At 38.3% G+C, this 26,990-nt stretch overlaps 1 protein-coding gene across 8 annotated transcripts in view; it reads right to left on the bottom strand.

The window, feature by feature from the left end:
* The window catches only part of mctp1a (multiple C2 domains, transmembrane 1a), a 205,849-nt gene that overhangs the window by 38,015 nt on the left and 140,844 nt on the right, over nt 1–26,990 (bottom strand). For 5 of the 8 annotated variants that reach the window (XM_089130115.1, XM_039662314.2, XM_089130117.1 and 2 more), the window contains 3 exons: nt 25,710–25,829; nt 15,199–15,255; nt 3,423–3,524 (listed from right to left, as the gene is read on the bottom strand). In XM_089130115.1, the coding sequence (XP_088986241.1) occupies nt 3,423–3,524; nt 15,199–15,255; nt 25,710–25,829 (279 nt within the window). The remainder of the gene's footprint in view (nt 1–3,422; nt 3,525–15,198; nt 15,256–25,709; nt 25,830–26,990) is intronic. The other 3 variants (XM_089130118.1, XM_039662317.2, XM_039662318.2) reach the window with 1 other exon arrangement.

The following is a 26,990-nucleotide window of genomic DNA, read 5'->3' as shown; positions in this document are numbered from 1 at the left end:
TTGATAAAAATTATCATTCTAGAAGAAAATTTCAAATGGAACTTAGAGGCTTTTGCATCTGAACTCTTCATATATATATATATATATATATATATATATATATATATATATATATATATATATATATATATATATATATATATATATATATATATATATATATACGAACATGAAAAAAATGCACTGGAAATTTTTTTTTTTAAGGACTCGGTCTGAAAATTACGAGTTCTTCTCCTCCCACTGTGGTCCGAGACCGAGTCAAGACCAAGTCTTTGAAGGGTCGAGACCAAGTCAAGACCGAGTCTTTGAAGGAACAAGTCGGAGAAGAGTCCGAGAAAGCAGAAAAGTATCGAGTACTAAATCACTAAATCCTACATCTGAACCAGCTAATTAAGGTCTGTAGGATTTCTAGAAACTTCAAATAAGGGGCAGGTTGGGCAGGTTGGTGTTGAACTCTCCAGGACATTGGACCTCTAGGAACAGGATTGGACATCCCTGGTCTGTAGGCTATTTGTGTGCTTTACAAACTATGACAGCAAGTGAAAAGAGTAAGAGAAGTTATTTTACCTAAATTCATTCAATCAATTCAAACAAGAGTCTACCCCTACTAAAAATGGATCTGTCTAGGCAAAACTAGCAAGACTTGGTCAACCAGCTTCCGGAAATTCATGATGATCTAAACTGTTTATTTGTTTGTTTGTTTCATCAGAGACTACACGATATAAGTTTTATTCAGTTTGCTGTGAATAGCTAACCAATATATGTGGAGATCATATAAACTGTTGTCTTTTATGATAGCAAATAAAGACATACGCTGCACTCTTCACTTATGTTGAATATACTGTATACATGTCTGACCTTTACTTTTATGTATGCCCATTGCATCATTTGCTCTCTGATCAGACACAAAAGGAAGGTTTTAGTCATGACAAGTGAGCACCTTGAGTTTTAAGGACCATAAAAAAACTGCATCCACACTAGCACCCCATTGCCCTGAGCTCCCAACACATCCCTGTGCAATGACGTGCAGATGAATAACACCGTAAACAGGGAGAATAAGCTTTATTTTACGTCCGACCTCTGCTTCCCACTGCTCCCTGCTAAAAACAACAGCATTAGGCTCTAATGGATCCACTGGAGAGCCGGGTTCACCTTCGCCATTACTCCCCAGGCCTCCTCACCCAGCGGGCAAGGCACTCCATCAGCCCCAAGGTCAACCTGATAGTTGCCCCTGTTCTCCAGCCTCTCTGATGATGCCCCTCACCCCTGGAACGACCCCCCCTACTCACCTCAGATCGCTTGTGTTCCCCCTGCTCTCCTTGCCCTGTCCTCTCTGGGTCCCTGGATGCCACCTGATGATGAATGGAGCACAATTAGCTCCATCCACCACTGAACTGGATTCGCCCTGCTCTCTCCATCTCGCAAAAATGAGGCCGTCAAACTGGGGAAACATCATCAAGCTGGGCACCAACAGGCAAACCCATATAGCTCATATGGATGTTAAAACCCACACATTTTCAAAGTTGACAAACATTTGATATAATTAGACCTGTTATGTGTTCACATGAAGCGTTTGCACATGTTTCTTTGAGGGCAAAATATTCACAAAAATTATTTTCTACAATCTTTGTCAGATAGCCTCGTGGGCAGCACTCCGACATGTAGCGCGGTTGCGTTTTGGGCAGCTCGACTTCGAGTCCCAGCTTTTGGTCCTTTCCTGATTCCACCTGCCTTTCTCCCACTTTGCTTCCTGTCAATTATATACCTTCCCAATATAGGGGGAAAAAAACATGAAATCAAATCAAAATCATAGTTTTGGAATGACATGATGGTGAGTAAATGATGACAGAATATATTTACTATCTATCTATCTATCTATCTATCTATCTATCTATCTATCTATCTATCTATCTATCTATCTATCTATCTATCTATCTATCTATCTATCTATCTATCTATCTATCTATCTATCTATCTATCTATCTATCTATCTATCTATCTATCTAATCTATCCATCCATCCATCCATCCATCCATCCATCTATCTATCCATAGATACGAATATAGTTTAAGTACTAAATAACTAATTGGTTGTTGGACTAGACAATCATTGTAACCCATCCCTAGAAAGTACTGTGGCATTTAACAATTTATCTCTTAATGCAGTGTCCCGTTACACTAAAAAATCCAAAAAGACACACAGTCAGTGTGCGGAGATGTCATCTATAGCAGGTGCATGTAGATGTTCTCAATTTTTAAAAGTTTCTTTGAGGGATGCGCTTCTCAAAAAGATATAAATGGCAATGGCATCCCTCCACTTCGGAGACAAACTTCAATATACCCTCATTATTCATTCATAAACCATCTTCTTGGAAGCTGCTTTCCTTGTCTATACAGAACAGGTTCAGTGTTCCTTTATCTTTATCTGAGCTGCAAATGAGTTTCTCATGAGATGAAGTCATCGAATAAGCCATGTTGGGTCAGCCAGTGGCTGGCACACCTGCTGTTTTGAGAAAGGTTAGTGACAGCACAAATATGTATGCCCCAATGCACCCTGAATGCTAAGGTTAGAAAAGCACACTACAACCTTTAAGCCAAAACCATAAGGAGAAAACCCAAACCAAAAAGGCACTACTTTGTACTGAGCAAGGTTGTCAAATTAAATGGTTAGTTCACACAAAAATTAAATTTGTCATTAATTACTTTCCCTCATGTCATTCAAAAGACTTTCGTTCATCAATTGTTCATCAATTGTTTCGTTCATCAATCGTAGTGTCTGGTTAACACTGGTCTTCCTGGTTCTACGTCAGAACTCCGCCACACTATTGGCCGACACACCATGGCACATAGGTGTGATGCTAATGCAGGAGCTAGCCAATAGTGAGCTGGCGTTCTGACGTAGAACCAGGAAGCACTGCACTGTTTACACAACATCAACAGAGTATAGGACAAATAAGTGATTTTTGAATAAAGTCTTTATAATAATAGCTTCTCGTTACTTCATAACATTAAGGTTGAACAACTGTAGTCTATTTTAACGATATCTTTACTGGGCCTGAGGTTAGAAATCAAAGGTCAGAAATCTCTCGTATGGCATCAAGAATTTCTTAATTTGTGTTCTGAAGATGAACGAAAGTATCATGGGTATGGAACAACATGAGGGTGAATAATTCATGAAAGGATTTTCAGTTTTGGGTGAACAAACCCTTTAAGGTCACCTAGCATTAGCACCCACCGAACAAGTGTCTATTCCAGAGTCCAAAAAATAACTATTGGTGACAAAGCTGGTTCTTCAAGATAAAGGAGGAAGAGTGACAACTGAGAACAAAGTGAAAGGTGAAAGGGAGCGACACACAACCCTGCTTGGCGTGACAGACGATGAGCCATAGAAGTGAGACACGGGGACATACGGACCACACTTACCACCATCACGCGAATCCACTCAAAGTGCCAGGAAGCCAAAATATCCGCAAGGATATGGCTTTCCGGCAGCCGGCCATCCTGGGAGGGGACTGAACCCGGCACCTTGTGGACCAGAATAAATTGAGATCTTTATAAAGCAGGGCTACAAAAGGAAAAGAGTTAGACAAAAAAAAACAAAAAAAACATTGAAGGCTACTAAGATGGCTCCGGACCCTTGAGAGAGAGAAAAATCCACCTGATATGAAGGCAAAATAGAGAAATCAAACAATGAAGCTATTTTACACAACAAGACAATGCCCTGAGTGTGTGTAGGATTTTTCTAATCTCTCTTTATTAGCCAAACATGATTAAAATGCAGTTCCTAGGAGCATCTCTCCCCTAAATAAAAAGAAAAGGGAAAAGAGCCAAGGAAAAAAAAAAGAAGTCAAAAGCATCTTTTACAGCATGAAGCTTTTCATCTTTCAGAGGCGCTGAGAAGAAAAGAAGCCAGAGAAGCACAAACATTCTCTCTTTCTCTCTGTATTCTCCTTAGCACTGAAGAAAGCCACGTTACCTGAGGATACGCATCGCGTTTCACAAGCTCAATAGCCCCAGAACAAGTTTTCAGTCACAGTGTTTCAAAGTAATAAAAATAATCCCTAGCACACTCTTTAGTCCAATTACATACTGCCATGCAGCTATCGCCCAGATCAACCCCCTGCCTCTGCTCGGCTGGGTTTAACCCTCCGTGTGTTATCTCCAGATAAGGCTTGCTTGTAATGCTAGATTCTAGCGGACATAAATGTGCATGAATCGGGATCAGATTGTCAGTGTTTCACAGTGCAAAGAGGTTAGCTTATGTTTCTCCCTGCTAAAGTGGCTGTGGTGTGGTGGAGAGAGAGAGAGTGGGTAACTCAATTCAGTTTATTTTGCCAGACTCATGTCCAAAAAGAGTAAGCTAAACACTAAAAACAAGGTCAGGTCCAGAGAGAGAAAGAAAGAAATAGAAAAAGATTATTCTTCCTTTATCACATAAGACATTTTATTCACAAGATATTGTGTAAAGGCACTTTATACAGTAATACTGTAGATCTGAATATGCATGTAGATCTTAGAATCTGAAAGCTATAGCTGGCATTAACAAACTTCTCATTGGATCAGATTTCACGTTCAAGTCAACTACTTTCAAGGCACATCAACAGTTTAGTGGATACACGAGTTTGGGGAGTATCAGAACGCAAGTAATGGTAATAAACTTTTTCGTTGAAGTTGATATTTAAATAGTTGCTATTCTGTTTAAAATTACATAAAAAATGGGTTAACTGAATTAATTAATGTGAATTTTGTGGTGTTTTTATTTTATTAATTATTTAGTTCATTCACTTTGGAAAAAAAATCAAACCTACAAGGTGTTTATTTATAATAATAATAATTCATTACATTTATATAGCGCTTTTCTGGACACTCAAACCGCTTCACATAAGGGGGGGGGGGTCTCCTCAACCACCAATGTGCAGCATCCACTTGGATGATAATTTATTTAAGTAAATATAATTTATTTATTTATTTATAAAATATAATATTTACAGTATTTTACAGTATTTATAATAATGAATACTTTTATTGGACTAGCAAATATGTATTAGAATGATGTCTAAATTATGTGACACAAAAATGACTACTAAAAATGTAAAGGAATCACAGGAATAAAACAATTATAAGAATATAAAACATTAAAATAGAAAACAGTTATTTTCAATTGCAATAACACAACACAATGTGCTTTTTACCACATATTTGATCAAATAAATGCAGCCTTTGTGAGCATGGGAGAATTTAAATAGACAAAAAGCATTACCAGCCCCAAACTATTGAACTTTAATATGTATGTGTTTACAGACCTCGTGTAGCCCCGCCCCTTTTCAGCGCTGCAATCGTTGTCTTTTGACTTCCGGTCTGTATTTCCACAGCGATCTTGCATAGGTATGAATGAAGTGCTCGTAAAAAAAAATTCCCGTTCGACATTTGTTAAGACATCTGCTTTAGAATGCTTATGATAAACATTACAATGCTCATGATAACTTTTGTTAACTCTACAATAAGTAAATCCACTTACTCCTCGACAGCGATGCCATAGAAATATACAGAACCGGAAGTTCAAAGACAATATTCTAAAGATGACGGCGCCCGCGTTTCTCTGGTGCATAAGGTCTATAGCTAGCAACCTGAACAATAATTCCATCCATTTCCACAGTTTGTCAGTGGGCTTGCGACCCATTGGCCAGGAGTCTGCATTTGCACACTTGTAGTATATATTTCAGGCCTAAAAGCCAAATTTAGATGTTAATTCACAAAACATCATAGACATCATAACTGGCAAGCCTTTGACAACAAACACTATCCTTTTTTTCTCTTTCTCTGAAACTGTTTTGCTTCACATTCATATTGAATGCTTGTTTATTTATAAGAGATACAACATACGGTTACATGCCATTTTTAATATCCAGTCGAGCAGGCAGCACAATCGCGATCACTTCCTAACAGCTGTTGGGCATGTAAGGAGGCGTGCGTGAGTTGTGGTAAGCCTGTGAGCATGACATGATTGCAGTGTGTATCTTATCTGGGGCGGCTCCTCCTCGGGCTGTGTGTGTATGTGTAGGACCATTACTCCAGTGCCCAGCCAAGCGTACACTCCTAATCTCAGCACTCTTTCACCCTCTCTCTTTTTACTCCCTGGAGACACTGGCTCTGTCATCCTGGCTGCTTCTTAGACGGAGCACTAACGCTGATTATCCCTCCGTACTCTCCGGACACATGTCCGCTCAACACCGCTTCAGATGACATCACAGAAATAGCCATATTATCAATTAGCATGTGCAAAAAAAAAAAAAAAAAAAAAAAAAAACTCACTGGAATAGTGACCTAAGAATGAATGGGATACTGTAGTGCATGTTACTAAAAAATACATATAAATAAACACACACAAAATCTGTGATTTACACTCTTGTCATTACTTTCTTCTTTAGAACACAAATTAATTAAAACTATATCTAAAGACTTTTAAATAGGTTTGATGAAACAAATTGACACTTTCAGTGTTGTTGTTCACCAGGGGCATAGCCAGAACTTTTTTTCAGGGGTAGCCAAGTAAGACCCAGTGATTTTATTGGGGAGGCAAAAAAAAAAAGCATGCAACTGTGACATGCGTTGTATAGCTTCACACATAGGTCCCACAGCAATAACATTTTTGCAATCCTACAGATTACTACACCTTAAGCCACTTTCCCAATATTGTCTGCTCAAATTTGCTCCATACCATTTGAGCTTAAATGTAAGTGAACATTGTTTGTCAAGTAGCGATACCTTGTTTTAACACCAGCGTTTTAAAAACATGGAGCTAACAATAGCAAACATTAATAGATTTTTCTTTTATCTTTTTTTTTCATTCCACTGCCTGTTTTGTTTATGCTCGTAAAGCTGCTTCGCATAGCGTGTTCTTACAGCGTTGCTATGTCCATCTTTGGGCTTGTTATTTTTCCATATTAATAGGTGAACTGCAAGTTGGAGTGTGTAAGTGGACTTTGCCAGTAGCTATGTTTCCATAAACCTATTTTTATGCACATTTTGGGATATTGCATAAAAAATGCTGGATGGAAACACCCAAAGCATGCAAAAATGCTAAAAATGCACTCAATTGAGTCAGATAAACTTTTTATCTGATGAGAAAACATGCTCTTAAACTACGATGGAAACACATTTACCGAATTCCATGACGTGCATAAAAAAAGATGAGTGACTTTGTGATGGGACGGCATACCTGGACCAACCAGCGGACAGATCTCGTAGCACAGCATCTTTTAAATGCTGTTTTGGTCATTCTGAAATGCCTGCAAAGTCCGTCGTCAAAGTGGTTAATACTTCCCAGAACTGTCACATGACTGTCTTCCTAAACACCAGGCATCAGCCTCAAAGCAAGACAACTTTATTGTGTTTCGTCTGCGCACTCTGAGGCGCAAGTAATGTACAAAATCATTATATACAGTGGCTTCGCCTACAGCAAAGTCTCATCCCAAGACGTCATTTAACTGACGTCTTGGGACCATACGTCAACATCCGCCTTTTTAGGGTACCCTTAAACGTCGGTTATATGACGTTATCGGATCCTAACCCTAGCCCAGACCTAAACCTACCCCGTCACCTAACCGACGTTAAAGGTAACGCGTTGGTTGTATGACGGCCCGGGATCGTCATGTAACCGACGTTTAAGGGTACCCTAAAAAGGCAGATGTTGACGTATGGTCAAATGACATCCCAAGACGTCAGTTATATGACTTCTTGGAATGAGACTGTGTTATCTCCTACTGCAGCAAATTCCATTTTTTAAGTGATATTTAGCGCCAGTTTATCAGTAAGTGAAGTTTATCAGTGGGTGCTTTATTTCCAAATGTTTTATGTTAAATTCGCACATGGATGGACACATACATAGCTAGTGAAAAGTACTTTGAACAGAGAAAAGTCAGCTGTTAATGCGGTCAAAATGCTTGAGTATCCAGCGCTCATAATGATTACATCGGCACATCTGGATATAAATTCAATAAATATTATTCCTCTCTATAAAAATATGACGTAAATCTATGAGAATCTATCAATATTTCTCCAAATCTGCATATTTCTGAACTAAAAGCCCTGAGGGACGTTATTTTATCATGTGCCATCATGATAGGAGTTTTGTTTCTGAATAGGATCAGCTGACGCTCATAATTCATATTTAGGTATTGACAATTTATTATTTTTTTTTTTATCACATAACTACTGACACAAATTAAGACATAACTGTCACTATATGTTTCTCAGAATAAAATACCCAGATAGCAACATAGTGTCGGCCCAGATCCGGCCTACACCTATGCCGCGTTTAAAGGGGTCATGAACTGGCTTTTTAAATTTTATTATATTGTTGTCTGAGGTCAACTTACGACGTTCGCTTGGTTTTTGCATTCAAAAACATCAAAATGAATAAGTAATAGGCTATTTTGTACCCAAGTTGTGAGCCTCCCTGAAAAACGGTCAATTTTTATGGGCATCTCGCGCTGAAGACTTGGAAGTAAACGCCCACTGCTGTGAGTGGATAACATTTTTGCATATTATAATGAGTTTCAACTCACCCGTCGATGCACGTGGGGGAAATTGTTTTGAAAACATCCAATGTTGTAAAATGGCGACCATTTCTCAGTTCATAGCCTACACATGTACCGGATGTGACCTGGATCTGGGTTGACACTATGTTGCTGTCTGGGTAGTTGTCAAATACTGAAAGTTGAGTCTTATATATTTTTAATGATGTATTGTTTGTCAAGGTAATAACAATATTCTAATAGTAACTTTGAACTATTTAAACAAAGAACGATTTAGTGCGTCCTCGTGAAGCTTAACAAAAGGCCCAGGTGTACTTAATTTTCCGTGTTCCGCTGTCTCGCGCAAAGTTGAGTGCCCGTCAAAGTATACTTCTTTGGTTTTGAGCACGGAAAGGCACATTCGGCGCATCTGCACTATCTAGTGTGTTTTGTTTTCAAGCACAAGTCACTCACACATGTGCTGCTGTGTGCACACCATCCACGCGGTCACATAAATTTGGCTGCACATGGACTGGTTTACTTTAGGCTTTACGGTTTTGGACACAGGTGTTTAAAAATGATCAGTGATTAACAACTTAACTTTTGGTCCGTTTCTCACACAAAACTATTTGCTTATTGCCTCAGAACACAGCAAATAAGACATATGAAGAGTTCAGATGCAAAAGCCTCTAAGTGCCATTTGAAATTTTCTTCTAAAATGATCATTTTTATCAAGCTTATATATTCAAGTTCAGTAATTTCACTTAAATGACAATTAATAGGTAATCCTCATTGCAATTTAACTGAAATTACTGAACTTAAATATACAAGCTTGATAAAAATGATCATTCTAGAAGACAATTTCAAATGGCACTTAGAGGCTTTTGCATCTGAACTCTTCATATGGACCACTTTTATGACACTCTTGTGCATCATTTTTAAGCTTTTTTAAGTCTCATTTCATTGTAATTGCATGGAAACCAGCACACTGCTCAAAGCTTCTCCATTTGTGTTCCGAGGAAAGAAAGTAACGACATGAGTGTAAATAAATGATGATTTTTAGAAATAATATTTTTAGGTGAACTATCCTATTAAAAACACCACAATAGTTCTTCTCAAAATATTATCAGAGCAAGAAAGAGGATTCCAGCATTTATGACAGGTGAGTATGAGATGCATAAAAACAGAGAAAGGTAATGAAAATACAAAACCTTCGCAAAGAATTTCTTTGGGAAAGCGGCTGCACAAAAGTGCGAGACAGCTGTGGCACAAGCAGAGCATTAGGCATGTTATCGTAGCGTACCCGATGCTACTGCCTAATTCCAAACTAGCATATCTGAGAGAGGTTTAACAATGTGAGGCACATTCATTATCACCTGGATAATTACCTGCCATTCTGCCCGTGTGTTTACATGTGTTTGGCGGAGCAGGTGTTAAAATATTTTGGCTGTTGTTGCCGAGACTGCTGACGAATTTGGTGGAGTCTGCGAACTCTCCAGAGAGCTATTCAGCACTGTAAACACACATGTACTGTACACATCTGCATGCACACACACTGGCACTAGCGTGGCAAAGAGAAAAGGAGAAGTGTGTGGCAAGCATGTGGCTTTAATGGCATGTACTCAGCAAGCTTTTGCATACACCGACATCCAAATTGTTTAACCCTAAAATCCATGATCACAAAAAGTTCTGTAGAAGTTTTGAAAGTCTAGCTTTCTAGGCTAAAAGCGAAATAATTTGAGGCTAACATGAAATCAAAATTGATCATATTTACTTGTAAAAATGTATGTCTACGTTATTCCAAAAAAAAAAAAATGTTATATGTTATCTAAATGTAATAACTTGCTCTTCACAAATTACTTTTCCATTGACATCAATCTGGAAGTAGCAGCAGGAGATCGTTCCTCTCCCAAAAACCTGCGCCCAACCCCAAACTTATGTTTTTTCTCTTTAAAGAAGCAGGGATGTTGACGAGGTCCATTGTGCTCAAGGCATTTCACTTCTGAATGCTTCTAAAATTTGGGGTAACACAAAATGGCTGGCATTCATATAAATATTTTGATGAAAATATATTCCAATAAATACCAGTTGTTGATAAGTGATACGTTTTAGTTTTTTTCACTGTACATTTTTTAAGTGATCTAAACTTAAAAAGATTTAATGTAATAAGCGGTAACACTTTTTTCAAGTTGCTTGTAATAAGCAGTAATTAACAGTTAATAAGACACTTATAAGACCTTATAAGATGCATTTAAGATGCATATAAGCATTAACTACTTCATATAACTTCTGAGGACACTTTGTTTCACTTTTCCCGCTCTACTCAATCGTCCCGCCGACGAGTCTCACGAAAGTTACAGCAAGGGTGAGTGTAGACTCCATCCCCTGGGGTCCAGCTGGGTCATGACCACTCCGGGGCCGCTCAGTTGCCTCTCCGGGTTCATCTTGTGCTTTAATTCACCTTTGGCTAAGCCCCGCCCCCCTTAGTTACTGTTGCTACATCCGTCAAACTTCATCTGCGCTCTGCATGGCTTGTGCTGTAACAGCTCTTCCTGCTGAAATGTTATCAAACTTTTATAAAGCAGCAAATAAAGTGTCCGATAGAAGTAGGCAAAAGGGGTTGCGTTATGCGTTCGAAGGCTATATTCAAGAGATACAGGTGAAACGCAAGAAACAACAAGGCATCCAAATAGAGGTAAACACATAACGTTACCGCCCACAGTCAAAAAATGAACCACCGCATTTCCTACTAATCGAGATGGAGGCTGGGACTAACAATATCAGGGAGCAACACTGTTCATGCAAAGCTGGGTAAGTCTCTATTCACCTCTATAATCGTTATTACAAAGACGACACTTGTCAGGATTTTACTTCGTTTTTGGGAAGGGAAAAAACAGACACACCCCTCCAACCTCTCTGGGAAATGCGTATCTGTGTTACAAATGCCCGAGGCACAACGTTTAACCATATTTTGGATAAAACTACGACGGTAATAGCCTACCGAAACCAAAAATATGAGACGCCTTGAAGACGTGTTGAAAGTCAATGGAGCCCTGTGAAAAAGTGTCCAACCTCTGTGGGAGCTCGTTATTGGCTGTGCTGTGATTGGTCAATCTACATTATAGGGCGTGGCTTAGCCAAAGGTGAATTAACCCTTATATGAAGTAGTTAATGCTTATATGCATCTTATAAGTGTCTTATTAACTGTTAATTACTGCTTATTACAAGCACCTTCAAATAAAGTGTTACCCAATTAGCTACAATTTGTTAGTGGCTTGCAGGGTAGAGTATTAAGTACTTTAAGTTATTTAAAAGCAGCTTCCTCAACACCGATTTGATTTCACATAGCCAGGTGCTCTGCAAAAATCACCCATTTTAAAACATTTTTACAATGCCACTTGCGCTAACCTTGCTTTCACCTGATCTCTCTCTCTCTTTCTTCTTCTCCCTCCCCTTTTCTTGTTTTGGAACCAATTGCCTACTTGGGCAAAACAACTGATCCGTCTCCATCAATTAGTCTTGACTTTGGACTTTCATTAAGAGTAATTGACTAATATCTGCAGTGAGTCTGAAGAAAGACACCTTTAACTATCACGAAACAGTTTGTTAAGTAGAAACACATGTCTTGGCTCAAACTATGCCTGCAAGAGGTCCCCAGTCCGATGCAAAACAGGTGCCTGCCATGTAATACCCCATTTAGCCCCTGGGGCAAAGGTTATCCAGCTAATAGCTTCCTAGTGGAGACGACTAAGGAAGAGCTGAATACTAGGTCTGGCCTAAACATCTGGGACATATTGCACATACTTGCAGCATATGCTTCAAGTTCAATTAAAATGAGGCCTTGGCACATTTATCCAGTTTTTTCCCCCTTTCCTTCATCCAGTGAAAGTGGTCCTACCCTAATGTGACCTCAGTATTTTACTGTTTGAACAAACAGAGAAGGTAATGAGTGTGCGAGGTCATCAACAAACTGACACAAGGAGAAGAAAGTAAAGAGACCAAAAGAAAGAACTGCAAACTATTGTTGAGGAGCAACTAAAAGTATGGTCTTATTGCAGCTATTTTTCCCCCAAATAGTGCGACTATTGAAGTACTAAGTGACTTTTTATCTTCTTTATTTTATCTACATCTTTTTACCAGGCTATCTAGTATCTGTGTAGCCTGACATAATTCTGCACCACTGTATTTTTCATCACAGTATTGCTCTTTACAGCAATGTGATGCAAAGCGTCTGTCATCTGTAACATTAGTAAGTCTGCTGCAACTTAATGAAACTTAAATGAATAATGTTTACAAATAAATAATTCATCATTAAAATAAATGATTCACCATTTCAACCTAAATATTCAGTAAAATGCTTCTGTTTACCAGTATGTTTTTACTTTTTATTTTAAATATGAGGACAACTTTTGTGTGCTTTAGTTGTCTTTATTGTAAATAAATTACTATAAAAATGAATTTCAATTTAATTTTTTTTTGTGCAATATAAATGTGTTGAAAATGTGTGACCAACAGTGACTGTCCAACCATTTAAAGGGGTGATGAACTGAGAAATCAAATTTTCCTTGAGCTTTTGACATCTCTGAGGTCATCATATTATAAGAATATCCTGTAACTTTCAGAACTGAAAACGTCCTTGTTAGTCCAATAAAAGCTTTTATTGACACCAGCCTCAGCAAACGACTCGTTTTTCAAAGTGGGGAACTATGACGTCAAAGAGGATAAAACACCACCCCCGCAGAAGATGATTGACGCCTACTTCAACACGGCCGGTTTAGCCCCGCCCACCGATTCACGCATTACACGCATAGCTAACTAACATAGATGCCTACCTCGTGATGACAAACCGGATCGAGCTACTGAGCAATACAGAATATTGTGCAGTGCCTGGTTGTGGAAGAAGACAGTCGCTGTATAAGCTTCCTCTGGATTCCAATAGGACTGCATGGATAAACTTTATTTTTAATGACGTTCCAGCTGATGAGGGTAAAACATTGTCTGTCTGTTCGCTTGATCTCACTGAGGATTGTTTTGTAAACAAGACTGGATTTGCTGACCGATTAAGATTAAAGAACGGTGCTGTGCCGTCTATATTGGATCTGACAGGAATGGTGCAACACACGGACTCTGGGTTGAACATGTGTGGTTGAATCATTTCGGTCACCATTTTACAACATTGGACGTTTTCAAAACAATTTCCCCCAAGTGCGACGGGTGAGTCTAAACTCATTATAATATGCTATCCACTAAAAACTGTTATCCACTCACAGCATTGGGCGTTTACTTCCTTCAGTGGGCGTTTACTAAGTCTTCAGTGCGAGACGCCCATAAAAACCAAGCATTTTTGAGCTAGGCTCAAAACTAGGGTAGAAAATAGCCAATTACTTATTCATTTTGATGTTTTTGAATGCAAAATTCAAGCGAACGTCATAAGTTGACCTCAGAAAACAATATAATAAAATTTAAAAAGCCAGTTCATGACCCCTTTAACTACTCACAATTTGTTCAAAAGCAAAAAGAGTCAATTAAAATTTATGAAAAAACAGAAATGTAAAAGACTGTGTACTATATACAGTATACCAGTAATGATAATGAACTATGTATGCTATGAAGCATTGAAAATCAAATAAAAAAAAGTTATAGTACAATACAAAATGATTGATTGATTTCAAGACATTTAATCTAAATATAAAATCCAAAATATACAGTGTGTGTGTGTGTGTGTGTGTGCGCGCGCACGCGCATTTATAAAGAAAAATACTTAAAAAAGAGTATAGGTTGGCCACTACTTGAACTTTAATTGGCCAAGCTATAGTCTAATCAGAATTCAAAGTAGCCACCTCAACACTGATGCAAACTCTAATTTGAACCATTTAAATCATTCTACCCAGTTATGAAGAATCAAAAACAAAACTATGCAAACTAATACTATGCAAAAGGAAAAAGATTAGGCAAAAGGACAGAGAGAGGATGTCAGAGAAGAAAAGTAGCCCAGAGTGGCCCTTCTCAACTTTCCAACAACTCAAATGAGTTGAGCTAATCTGTCTCAGTGTACAACAGATCCTTGACATTAATACAGATACCGGTTCGTTCTTCTGCCGGCGACCTTATACTTCATGCGCTTTAATACCACTAAAGAGGAATGTACGTAAGATGCCATAGGTTATGTTTTCATCTTTAGAATTTCACATCGCTCGAAAACTTGTTGACATTCTCGTTGACCCATTTCCAAACAAAATGCATCAGTGCTAATATTTTGCCGAGCAATAACATGAATCTGCCTGCTCAGAACCATTAACATGCTTGCTTGTGAATGCTGCTGGGGCATTTGGCCTGAGGTCATTTGAATGCTATTAATTGCACTTCAAAGGCCTTGAGAAATATCAGAAGCTCAACACAGAGACCCTGTAGCCATGTTTATTTATGCCTATGTGGTTCCCCTTTATTCTGGGTAAAAAGGAAACATGTACTGGAACTCTCTAGACTTCAGACACTAGCCTCTGTGGACCTTTACTATATAAATGTGGCAGTAAAAAACAAAACAAAAAAACAATGACCTATTAGTATTTGAGTCAAACGTCAGACCTACTGCATTCTTAAATGCATTACACTTTAGAGAAAACTTGAGTATTAAATATACATCGGTGTTGAAATACATGTTTGAAAGTGGCACCGATAAATACCTTGTCATCTCTGTCAAAGTCTTCCTCCTCGTCCTCCAGCAAATCCTCCACAGCTTGCTGATGTGCATTGTGAAGAGCAGAACAAAAGAGAAGAGAGCGGGGTGGGGGGGGGGGGGATAAAAAAAGAAGGAGAAGAAAACAAAACAAAGAGAAAATCAATTTCACATGTACACTTAGGAACATCTCCACATCTTCAAGTGAAAACAAATGATAGCACATAGTCCTCTGATAGAAAGCAAACCCTCTGAGTCTGACCTCAGTCTCTAAAGTCATCCGTTGTGTCCTCTTGTCCATAAGGTTAAAACCTCAATAGAGCCTTTGGCAAAGGGAGGCTGATGACATAGAACGTTAACTATGTGCTTCATTGGACCAGATCCAGGCCAACAATGGTCCCTTCAAAACCCCTTCAGGTTTTCATCCTTAACTCAAGCACACAAAGAGCCGTATGCCCATGACCTCGAGAAATGCTGCAGGCTACTTGATTCTCCCAGAAGAACCAGAAAAAAAAAATGATGAATAGAGTGATGCTGAGAATATTGAGAGCAAGATAGAGGGCAACTAATCGTTTAGCTGTGTGAAAGGCACAATTGAACTATAGGTGAATGTAGATGAATGCACACATACAGTATATCAAGTCAGTTTCTATGTCAGTGTGTACATCTGTTTGTACCATATGCTATTTTAAAATGAGTTAAGGCCCCCTAAACCTACCCATAACTTATCCCACAAATCATTTATTAGAAATGACAACTGAATAACACTAATCTAGAAGCACCTAAACCTGGTTGTAAGGCTAAATTTGACATAAACCGTAAACTTGTCCACCAATCCTAATTGGATTGGAATTTTGATCCAGGATCAATGAAGATTTTAATCCAGGAACATGTTGCACTTATTGAATTTACATTCATAAAGAATGTCATAGAAGTGGGATCTTCTGATTAAGACTAGAAAGCAACCACTTCATAAACCACCTAGATCTTCACTAAATTACATTTACGTCACATTTATTTACTCTTGGAAAAGTGCATCCGTCTAGTTTATAAAATATAAAATATGCCACATATGTTTTACTCACAAACAGAAAAAAAAAAACCTTCTTGTGTGATCTGGTAATTTGGCAGCATTAATTATTCAGATCTCATTGGCTTGTTAATCAGAACTCTAGACACCAAAATAATCAGACGATATGTTGGCACACAAATAAAGAGTTTATCTCGGTCAACTGAAAACATTATATTTGGCCTCCGTGGCTCACAGGAGCCCAGAGGAGTGTGTATCATGTCTGTTTTTTTTTTTGTTTTTTTTTTGCTGGAGGACTGAAAAGACATAGATCATTATTTCTCTTCTTGTGGTTCCTCTTGTCAATCCCGCATCAAAGCTTCAAGGTCATGTGTGTATTTACATACGACAACTCGGGCATATGAAAACACCAGAAAGCTATCGGGAAGGAATACATCTTTTTGATGAATTTATTATTTATTTATTTTTGGCTCATTGCATTTCATCAGTTTTTTTTTTTTTGTGACATCCAAAAATTGTTACTTAGCAAACAATAGCTTTTGTTCCTTTGTCTTGTCTAAAAGAGAGAGTGTATGGCTATAAGCCTCTTATGTAAATGCAGCCCGCGGCAGAAACAAAAGGAGGGTTCAGGATAGATACACGCAGTGCTGCGAGGAGACTACAACGATGGTGTTTCGCGGAAGTTTAATAGCGCACGGATCGACTAGGAGAGCGATGTAGTTCCAGTGCAAGGTTAGCCAGAGGTCATACGTTGGGAAAAAGAACTTGGAGGAAGTTGAACTTCCAGCAAACCTACGACAGCTTCAACTCGGAGGTTCGACAGTCAATATGTCTCACTTGCAGACATAAATCCAGACTGAAATAGCATCAGATCCAGACTTTAAGTCCATTGTTTGGCCTTTCGGTTAGCAGCAGCACCATCTCCAGACCAGCGACGTGACATCCATCCTGGCGAGTTAATGCACTTTCTCTAGCTTTCTGCCATCAGTGGAGGAAGAGCCCTGCTATCTGCACCTTTAATTCTAACCTTCCCTGTGACAGGTGCGCTGGGAATAGACGCCCTAGCTAGACAAGCCATCCAACATGAAGATATGCGCTTTCATTTTTTTTTCTCTTGCCTCTCAGCTCTTGCGCTCTCCCCTCCTCCAGCTCTTCTTTGAAATGTGAGACATCTCTAGCGTCTCCAGCTGCTCAGGGGCTGGCCCTGCTTTGTATGCCGCGTGTGGACGAGAGGCCCGGGAGAGCCCAGGCCTGGAAGGCTGATAAGGGCTCTCGCCGGAGCACATCGAGCCCAAACAGCCTCTTCACAGGCTGTCAGAGCCCTGCTGGTCAGAGGGAGGGCTTGAGTTTTTGCCAGCACTGGCTGACTGTGGTCTGACCTCTGTAGGGGCTCGAGTCAAAGAGTACGACCGCTGGCGATAGTAGAAACTCTGTTTGTGTGAAGTATTAGGTTTCAATAAGAGCGGTCCCGATTCAAATGTGAGGACAATGGGCAAAATAATAGCTGGGATGTGTGGGAGAGGGACGGAGCAGCCAGTACGTCTCTTTGGGGCTGAGCTTTACAGGGCACACGGGCCGTCAAGAGGAATCGCCAGGGTCACGCGTATCCAGAGTCAGCGGGGTCGTCAGTCCCACAGCTCGAGTTCCACTGTAATCCGCAGCAGCACCGAACCCACAGGACCCAGAAAAACACTCTGGCTTTTTGTTCTGTAAATAAACCCGGCTTCCCGAGACAAGCCTGCGTCAACAATGGCGACGGCAGCCGTGACACACAAAAAAAACCAAAAAAAAATCACACAGCTCTGCAGTGTTGTTAGCAAAATCACGGGTACAAAAGTTCACAAAGATGAAGTTCAGGAGCTGCCAAAGTCGCTCCCCGCCTCGCCTCCAACCTCGCCTGCGAGCCGCGGCGGCACGGGGGAAATCAGCAGGGCAACAAACGCTGCCAGTTCAAAGTGACGTGACCTTTTGATTTTGTCACCTGTCAGGGGCTGGCACGGAGGAGCGGAGACGTGTCTGCCAGGCGCGGGTGAAGCGCTGTCTCGCTAACGGGGGCACGGCGCTGGAAGAGGTGGTACCACTGAGGTGGATTAAAGGCCTAGAGCACCTCTCGGCTCCTCTTCTCACTCTTCCTCATCCTCTCCTGGCCCTGCCGTCACACTTCTTGCTTTTTTGTTGTCCCTGTTGAGCCCGCAGCTGAAACACCAGCCTGAGAGTAAGACAAGCTCTACCATGAAGCGCCTCTAGGAGCATGGCTGGCAGACAGACTCTTGCTCTGGTTCTCTTTATGTTGTCGTTTCGTGATTGACACAGGAGGTGGGCTTGACAGGCCTTCGTTTCCCGCCACAGCAGCCCACCTGTACCAGCGTATCCTTTATTCATGAAGCTCCATCCAGGGCTGTTTGTTTTTCAAATTACACACACCGGAAGAAAAAGACAAAACACTACTCAAACCAGACAAAACAAAAGGTTAGAAAAAGTTTATTTGCAAACTTGCTCTCCGTTTCATTTTATGGAAATAAGCAAAAGTTGACTAGAGAACAAACAGCTATAGGTTTGATCTAGTCGGTCTTCATATGTTTACAAAAAGATTAAACTAAAGGTGAAGTGTAATTTATCCTCCACTGGCAGCATTTTGCAATGAAAGCAGTGTTTGCACTCGTTGAGAAGTCATTTGAATTGGATAGGGAAAAAGGTAGTTTAACATTTAATGCCATGCTTTGTTCACACGTTTCACCTTTAAAGTTTGTATGAAATGTAAATTCACCCTATTTAAATTCACTACTTTTTACCTTGAATTTTTAACCAGAATGTCATAACTGGATTATCCGGTGAAATAACAGATTTCTCTCTGGTGATGTGTGTTGCACTTCGCCAATCATTTAGTCAGCTTAAACCCCGCCCCTTCCTTCCAATCAACTGAAAACTTGGCTGGACAGTCTAGCCATTAGATGTTGATTGGCTGGAGGCAGATCTGAGTACAAGTGTTTTTTTTTTTTTGTTTTTTGTTTTTTTCTGAGACGATTTTTTTTTCTTCCAATAATCCACATGTACATCAAAATATGGACGAATGTTTTTTTTTTTTCACTAATTCATTTACATTAGGATCTCTTTAATTTTGTAACATTAAATGAGCGACTTTGTTCTCTAAAACATCTCTAACCTGAAACAAAATGTAAAATAAACTTTTATTCAGATGATAGTTAAATGTTTTTATTCAATGTTATTGTCCAGCTCTGGCTGAAAACTATAGATTCAAGAGCTGGTAGATAAAGACACACAAAAGCAAAACAATTCAAATTATGAATTAAAACACTGAAAATGATCAAGAAATATATCATTGAATAAGGCAAAATTTTTCTATTATTCACTTTCTAAAAAAAATGTTATTGGTCCCATGAAAATTGCCATGATGCTACAGTATGATGAGCTGGGTGGATACCAAGATGTTGCTATGTGTTTGCTAATGTGCTCTTAGTCGTTTTAGCATGTTGCTAGCAATTGATAGGATATTCTCGGTTGCTGCTAGGTGTTTGCTAAGGCGTTTGCTTAAGCATGGTTGATAGGTAGTCAATAAGAAGTCAGGGTAACACTTTAGAATACGGTTCCTTCGTTAATGAATAACTACACAAGAACTAATGAGTAACACAACATTAACAATCTAGTAACTATGATTAACTAACAAGAAACTCTGATTAACGAACTAGTAAGTAATAGCGCACAGACGAATGTGGTAGTTCACTATTAACTAATCAATAACTACTATTTTTTTAATACTTCCAAGAGAACTACTGAAAAAGTTTATTAACAATCTAGTAACTACTATTAACTAAAAGAAATTCTTATTAACGAATTCGTAAGTAATAGCTCACAGATGAAAGTGTTACTAGATACTTCTGTGGGAATTACTAATTATTTGGATTCGTATTATAAAGTGAAGATCCTTGGAACTAACTAGTAATTACTCAAGTGTTACTAAAGACATTTTCAAAAAAGTATACTAAAGTTCACCAAAAATCTCAAACGGTTGCACAAATCATGACTAGATCATGAAGTAACACTTGAGTAATTACTAGTTAGTTCCAATGATCTTCACTTTATAATACGGATCCAAATAATTAGCAATTCCCACAGAAGTATCTAGTAACACTTTCATCTGTGAGCTATTACTTACTAATTATTTGGATCCGTATTATAAAGTGAAGATCATTGGAACTAACTAGTAATTACTCAAGTGTTACTTCATGATCTAGTCATGATTTGTGCAACCGTTTGAGATTTTTGGTGAACTTTAGTATACTTTTAGAAAATGTCTTTAGTAACACTTGAGTAATTACTAGTTAGTTCCAAGGATCTTCACTTTATAATACAAATCCAAATAATTAGTAATTCCCACAGAAGTATCTAGTAACACTTTCATCTGTGAGCTATTACTTACTAATTCGTTAATAAGAATTTCTTTTAGTTACTAGTAGTTACTAGATTGTTAATAAACTTTTTCAGTAGTTCTCTGGGAAGTATTAAAAATAGTAGTTATTGATTAGTTAATAGTGAACTACCACTTTCGTCTGTGCGCTATTACTTACTAGTTCGTTAATCAGAGTTTCTTGTTAGTTAATCATAGTTACTAGATTGTTAATATTGTGTTACTCATTAGTTCTTGTGTCGTTATTCATTAACGAAGGAACCGTATTCTAAAGTGTTACCGAAGTCAGTAGAGTCCATCCCATGTCCATGCTCCCTTCTTTAAAGTCCCCGTGAACCGGAAGTTGCAAACGATTTTTCTCCAGTGACGTATTTCTAAGTGAAACGGAATATTGAACAGAGGGCAGGGTTTTACTCTAGCGCTCCTCCTCTCCATCTCTCGCGCATGGTAAACTAACGGTTTGAGGGGAGTGGTTAAGCGTTTCCCCACCCAAACTGTGAAACCTACGTCATCAGAAAAAGAAATCGTTCCAGACCGGAAGTAACTTTTCCGATTTTGATTAAAGATTACCAAGGTAAAACATTTTTTTTTATATATTTTTACTTGCACGGATTAATTGTTCACCACAAGAGTAGTAATATGCGCTAACAAAGTAAATAGGTTCAATTTTGATTTCACGGGGACTTTAATGTAAGTCTTTTGTGATGTTTCATAAATGTTATCATTCGTTAAGTAAAATGTCCAATCACTTGGAAATAAAAAAAAATATCACGTCACTCCAAAACAAACTGCATATCATTCATGTCCATAGCATAAACTGTGCAGGATGAGTTACTAAGTTTAATATTTAGGGTTTAGAGCAACTTCCAAGTAAAGGGTCAAAGGATGACTTTAATGTTTTCAGTAAAAAAGGTTGAGAAACCATTGATTTAGAGTTTGTTTAAGTATGCTGCAATGTTCACCAAAAAAAAAACAGGCTATGAAAAATTATTAACCTTTTAAAATGCGTGAGAGGAAAATGGAGAAACCGCGAGCTTGCTAGAGGACACGGTGAGAGTAACCCTGACAATTAAGATCCTCTCTCCCACCACTGACAAGGTTGCTGAGAAAGAACCTCGAATGCTTAATTGCGCTTGAGGCGGTGAAAGAGACGTCACTATGTTCCTCCAGCTCTGACAGTATATGCTATAATTAACACCTTCAAAACATCTGGTAAACTGTTTTCCAGGCCAGTGAATTCAGCAGCCCGGGTCTTCGAGGGCCAGCCATGGGCTTCATTCTCCTCCGTTCACACTGAGCTGTCCAATGCTTGACTGAGCCTGAGCGGCCACACTGAAGCCCCCCCTCGAATGCTTCCAGGTCTCCCAAACAAACGTAGGTGAGGGGTGGTGTTAGGGTGGAGAGTACAGCCTCTCTGCAGGAGGTGGGCTAGCCACTGACAGCTGCTGTCAAAAAGGCTCGGCTAACGGTGTCAGTGCTCCCTTACCTTCAGGTTAGGATATATGCATTTGCACTCCCTACCAGTAGGGGTCTCTTTCTCTGCAGCAGCGCAGCTGCTTTTGTTTAGGGAAGAAGCAGAATGGCGCTTTAGAAATCGTAGCTTTCAATCACATGCTGTTGATCGACAGGCGTAGTTCAAAAGTCACATCCCTTTGTCTCGCATCTAAACCCGTGTTTATTTTTCTATTGTCTATTCACTCTGACACAAAAACCAACATCGTGGCACAACGCAGCAGCTACGTAAGCTTCTCCCATTCTGTTGATTTGAAACAACGGTTTGGTAGTGTAGTCTAGTGTTTAGAGCACAGCCATTCCAGATGGTAAAAAGGATCTTTAACAATAACAGGCCGTGACAGCGAGGTCAGGTATCTGGTGGAAGGGTGGCAGGCAGAGAACAGCAAAAGAATACGAGAGTCAGGGGTCAGCTGTCTACAGGTTAAGAGTTGAGCTGGCATGTCACATCTAGAGGTAACAAGTCCCTTCAAGAAATGTGACAGCTAAAAGTGGGTCCCTGTTTTCCCAGAACATACTAGCTGTGGACATCAGAGATACAACAAACAAGGGATAATGTACGGTCAGTCTGAGGAAGGTTGTTTTGCTATAATAACCGGCTACTTTTCTGTGACAATGACAGCTTCCTACCAGATAAATAAAGGCCATGAAATATTGATTTTTAACTGAAATGATTTCATTAAGCCAGAAGAAAGGAGCCACGATACAAGTGACAGGAAATTAGCCCAGCTATGTGAGAATTCGATTATCCGGGACAATGGTAAATATACAGAATTATTATTGAATATATATATATTATTATTTATTTATTTATTTAATGAGCCGAGTTGGGATGAGTTGCAATTATTTTATCTGTGATACACGCTGTAAAAAAAAAATATTTTCATGATTTGTAATCACAACATTTTTTTATTTTGTCAAATCAACTTAAATAATTTATGTAGTTATATAATTTATCTCCTTCATTGTATTAACTCAATTTTTCAATTTCAATGAACTTAAAATTTTAATGCAACCAGGTTACTTCATTTTTTTAAGTTAAAGCAACAATTTTTTTCAAATTCAATTTTTTCAATTTTTTCAACATTTTTTACAGTGCGTGTATGAAAAAAATCCAAATTATTATAATTATTAAATAACAATAATATGCGAGTCTGTGATGTACTGTAATTGTAATCAAAAATGTACTGTATATATTTTCTATTCAGTCCTTCCCAGGAAGAGAAAGTGATAATAACTGTGGCTGAAAAGTCTATCACAAAAAGTGGGAAGATGTGTTTATGCCTACATATGCAGGTAGAGTCTCACTTTTACTATCCATCTGTGTGCGCACATGATATTTGAGCACACGTTCAACAACAGCGCTCTGAGTATAAGGCGCGCTACACCACAATACAAAAACTCGCAATGCTGATAGCCAGATGTCATGCAAACACTTGGAAAAGTTTCATAGAAAGTCTTTCCGTGTAGGCTGGGCAGCATCTCCGTTTCTCATTTCTGTCTGTCTCTGTAAAAAAAAAAAAAAAAAAAAAAAAAACCTGCTTGGACTGGTAGAACCCCGCAGCCTATATTTAAGTGTCAGCAGGATTAGTGCAGAGCTACAGTTAGAGTTATCTGAAATGACATCCTGCCAGGTACAGGGAGCACTAGCATCTCTACTATAGTGATGAAAACATGAATGGGACATATTCACTGGGTGGATATTAGTCCTTTCAAAAATACATCAGTCCTCTGAGTGTGTATTTATGAAAATAAAGCAGAAATTGTAAACTCAGAAAGTATGGGTTTATCTAAGCTGCTGCATTGCTTCAAGATAAGGTAGCTTTAAGCTGTAAGTGACAAATGTCACTATTCTTTTAAGTGTATATCATTATAAAAATATAGCAATTGAAAAAGATGAATAACAATAATATCATTACACAAACACACATTTAAAGACACCTAAATTCCTTCCCCTTAAGTTCATAGTAAAGTGCAGGGAAACAGTGTCCAAGCTCAGGCTCATCAGTGAGTTTCAGGCTAATGGAAAACATGTGTGTGTGTTTACTGTTTCTGAACTTTCTTGCTCTCACCAGCCCGTGTGTTATGGTTACAGTCGTCAAAATGCAGAACAATGGCCTGTTGAAGAGGGTGGAATAACGGGTTAAAGGCGTTACCCCGGACTCCAGCCCTCTCATGTGTTTTAAATCCACAGGTCCTGACACTATCACCTTTGACCCATTACCTAGTTTTGAATCTCTAACTTCTGGCCCAACTGGCTCAAAGCAGTGGAAGAAAAAAGAAAAGAAAAGAAAAGAAAAACCACCGCACTGGACCATCATACAAGCTCAAGCTCATTATATATAAAAAGTAGCCTATTGTACTGAAATACACAATACAAATATATAAAATAGTATATATAAATAGTATGTATAATTGTATTTATTTTAAGATAAACCAGTTTTGCTTGCTTTCCATTATCTCACGACATGCAACCCCATTATATTACAGTATAATAAATAAAAATAAGAAACAGAATATAATACTTTCATAATAAGACCTTTCCATGTCATACAATATATGCGTAACATTATGTTTTTAGTTTCTATTGCTTTATAATTTATCGATTTCTATGTAAAAGCAGGTGTGAAAAAAAAGTGTATCAGTATTTACAACATAAAAAAATAAATGTATTAACAGAGTTTTTGCAAACAATGTCGCCATCTATAGGACACCATAATTAGTGTACAGACACTTTCTAAAGGTTTATCGGTTCTTGCTACTTTTTTACGGTCTCTGTTCTTTGCAAAAGTTGACAAAAAGTGTCTCATACGTATGAGATTATTAAAAAAAAAATAACAGAGACCCTAAAACAGTGAAACTTTGATTGCTTATATTCAGGACACTCAGAAAAAAAAAATGAGTTCACATGCTTGTCCCATTTACTCAATATCCTAGATATTTCAGATATATATAATATATAGGACTATTCCTGGTAAAAACGTATATGTGCACCCTGAAATAATGATCTACAATTAATTTACTATCTATCTTGGGTCCAGAAGTCCAAAGCTTTTGTTCAATTACCGTATCACGTCCTCAAACTTATCAACTTTCAAAAATCTACACTGGTATAAAATCGATTCTATTCAATTCACTTCAAGGTGAGCTCTCTTTATATTTGTATTCTATTGATGATTTAAGCCCACGCATTCAGTCAAACGGCAGTTTATAAAGACAAAAAAAAAAATCTAAGCAGTGCTGTTATGGGAGTGCTGCTGAGCATTTTGACACTTTCTAAACATACGTGTATACATGATTAAAAAAAATCAGTGGTGACACTTTTTAATTAAAATATTTAATTAAATAAACAGCTTGGAGTGCGACAGAAATGCTTGAGTTCCCACTTTTTCCGTATTTAGAAAAACAATCACTTTCAAAAGTCCTTTTGTGAGAGCTGAATGGGAATTCAAATAGCTTTTTTTTAATTCTCAAAAATCCTAAATACAGAAAGTGGAGAGGTTGCATTCAAATGTACTAGAGCTGCAGGTCAAAGTGCGACAGAACTCACCACATCTCCCTGTCTCGTGTCCTTCCCTGAAGCAATGAGAACGTAGTTCCAGGTCAGCAGCATCAACAGAACGAGCGGGACCATATAGAGCTCAAAATTCCACACCACCACAACGAAAAGCTACAGAAAGAGGGAACAGACAAAAGGAAAGAACATCATTCTGAAGATGCATTTATAAAACATGTCAACAATCATTCATTTGACAGGATTCAAAACTAGTTTTTCAAAAACATATAGACCCACATTAGTGATTTAGTGTACCATATATATATATATATATATATATATATATATATATATATATACGTATATACACACACTTTTTAAAAAAAAATGCTAGAAAATCTCTCAATTTAATTTCTTAACATCTAAATGTATTTTGTGTCATATAAGAACACCTGACAACCAGTAATACATAACAGTAACACGATGATTATTTTTCACAAATCTGCCAGGTCGAGAAGGCTTATGACCTGTCAAGTCAGCTCAATACAAAAAGATTGAACTTGAAATTGAGTGATGGTATTAAGGTTTTAGGACGTTTCTAAAATGCATCCTGCAACTGGGTGAATAGATACAATGGTTGATGTTTTTTTTTTTTACATCTCTAATACAAGAAATATGTATCCTTGTACATGAAATGCACTCAAAACAAGACTCTTCACATCCAAAAACTCTTACATATACATAGAGACACCACTAAGAACTTGTTACATTCAGTAAGTTTACATAACATTAAATTATCCACACACACACATTGAATTTCCATGTTTTCTAGGAACCTTCCACAGACATAATGATTTTTATACTATGCAAAAGCTATATTATATCCCCTAACCCTAAACCTATAATAAAACCTACCCATCATAGAAAACTTTCTGCATTTTTACATTTTCAGCATATGATTTATAAGCTTAGATTTTGGATATTGTCATATTTGTGGGGAAATTGTGTCCCCATAACGTAGGGTGAACCTGAAACACATACACACACGCACACACGCAGTGCAGTGGAAAATCTCTGAATCTTGCAGAAACAGGTCAGATGTATTTCCGTGGCCTCCACGCTCTCCATTACAGCCCCGTTACCCAATGCGCACACACTGAACATTGCAATGAGGAAAGAAAAACACATAATATCAACACTGGTTTAAATGTTATCTTTAAATGACCACTTTCTAAATGTTCCTTGTCTAACTACCAGCTCATTAACACCTCAAATACTTATTGAAGAAATGAATACAAATGCTGCATTTAAACAAAGCAGAAAGCAATGGATCAA

This window comes from Pimephales promelas, chromosome 4 (assembly GCF_988280905.1).
Source record: "Pimephales promelas chromosome 4, fPimPro1.hap1.1, whole genome shotgun sequence".
Lineage (NCBI taxonomy): Eukaryota > Metazoa > Chordata > Actinopteri > Cypriniformes > Leuciscidae > Pimephales > Pimephales promelas.
The sequence above is the reverse complement of the archived record's forward strand: the minus strand, read 5'-3'. Positions and strand labels throughout refer to the sequence as shown.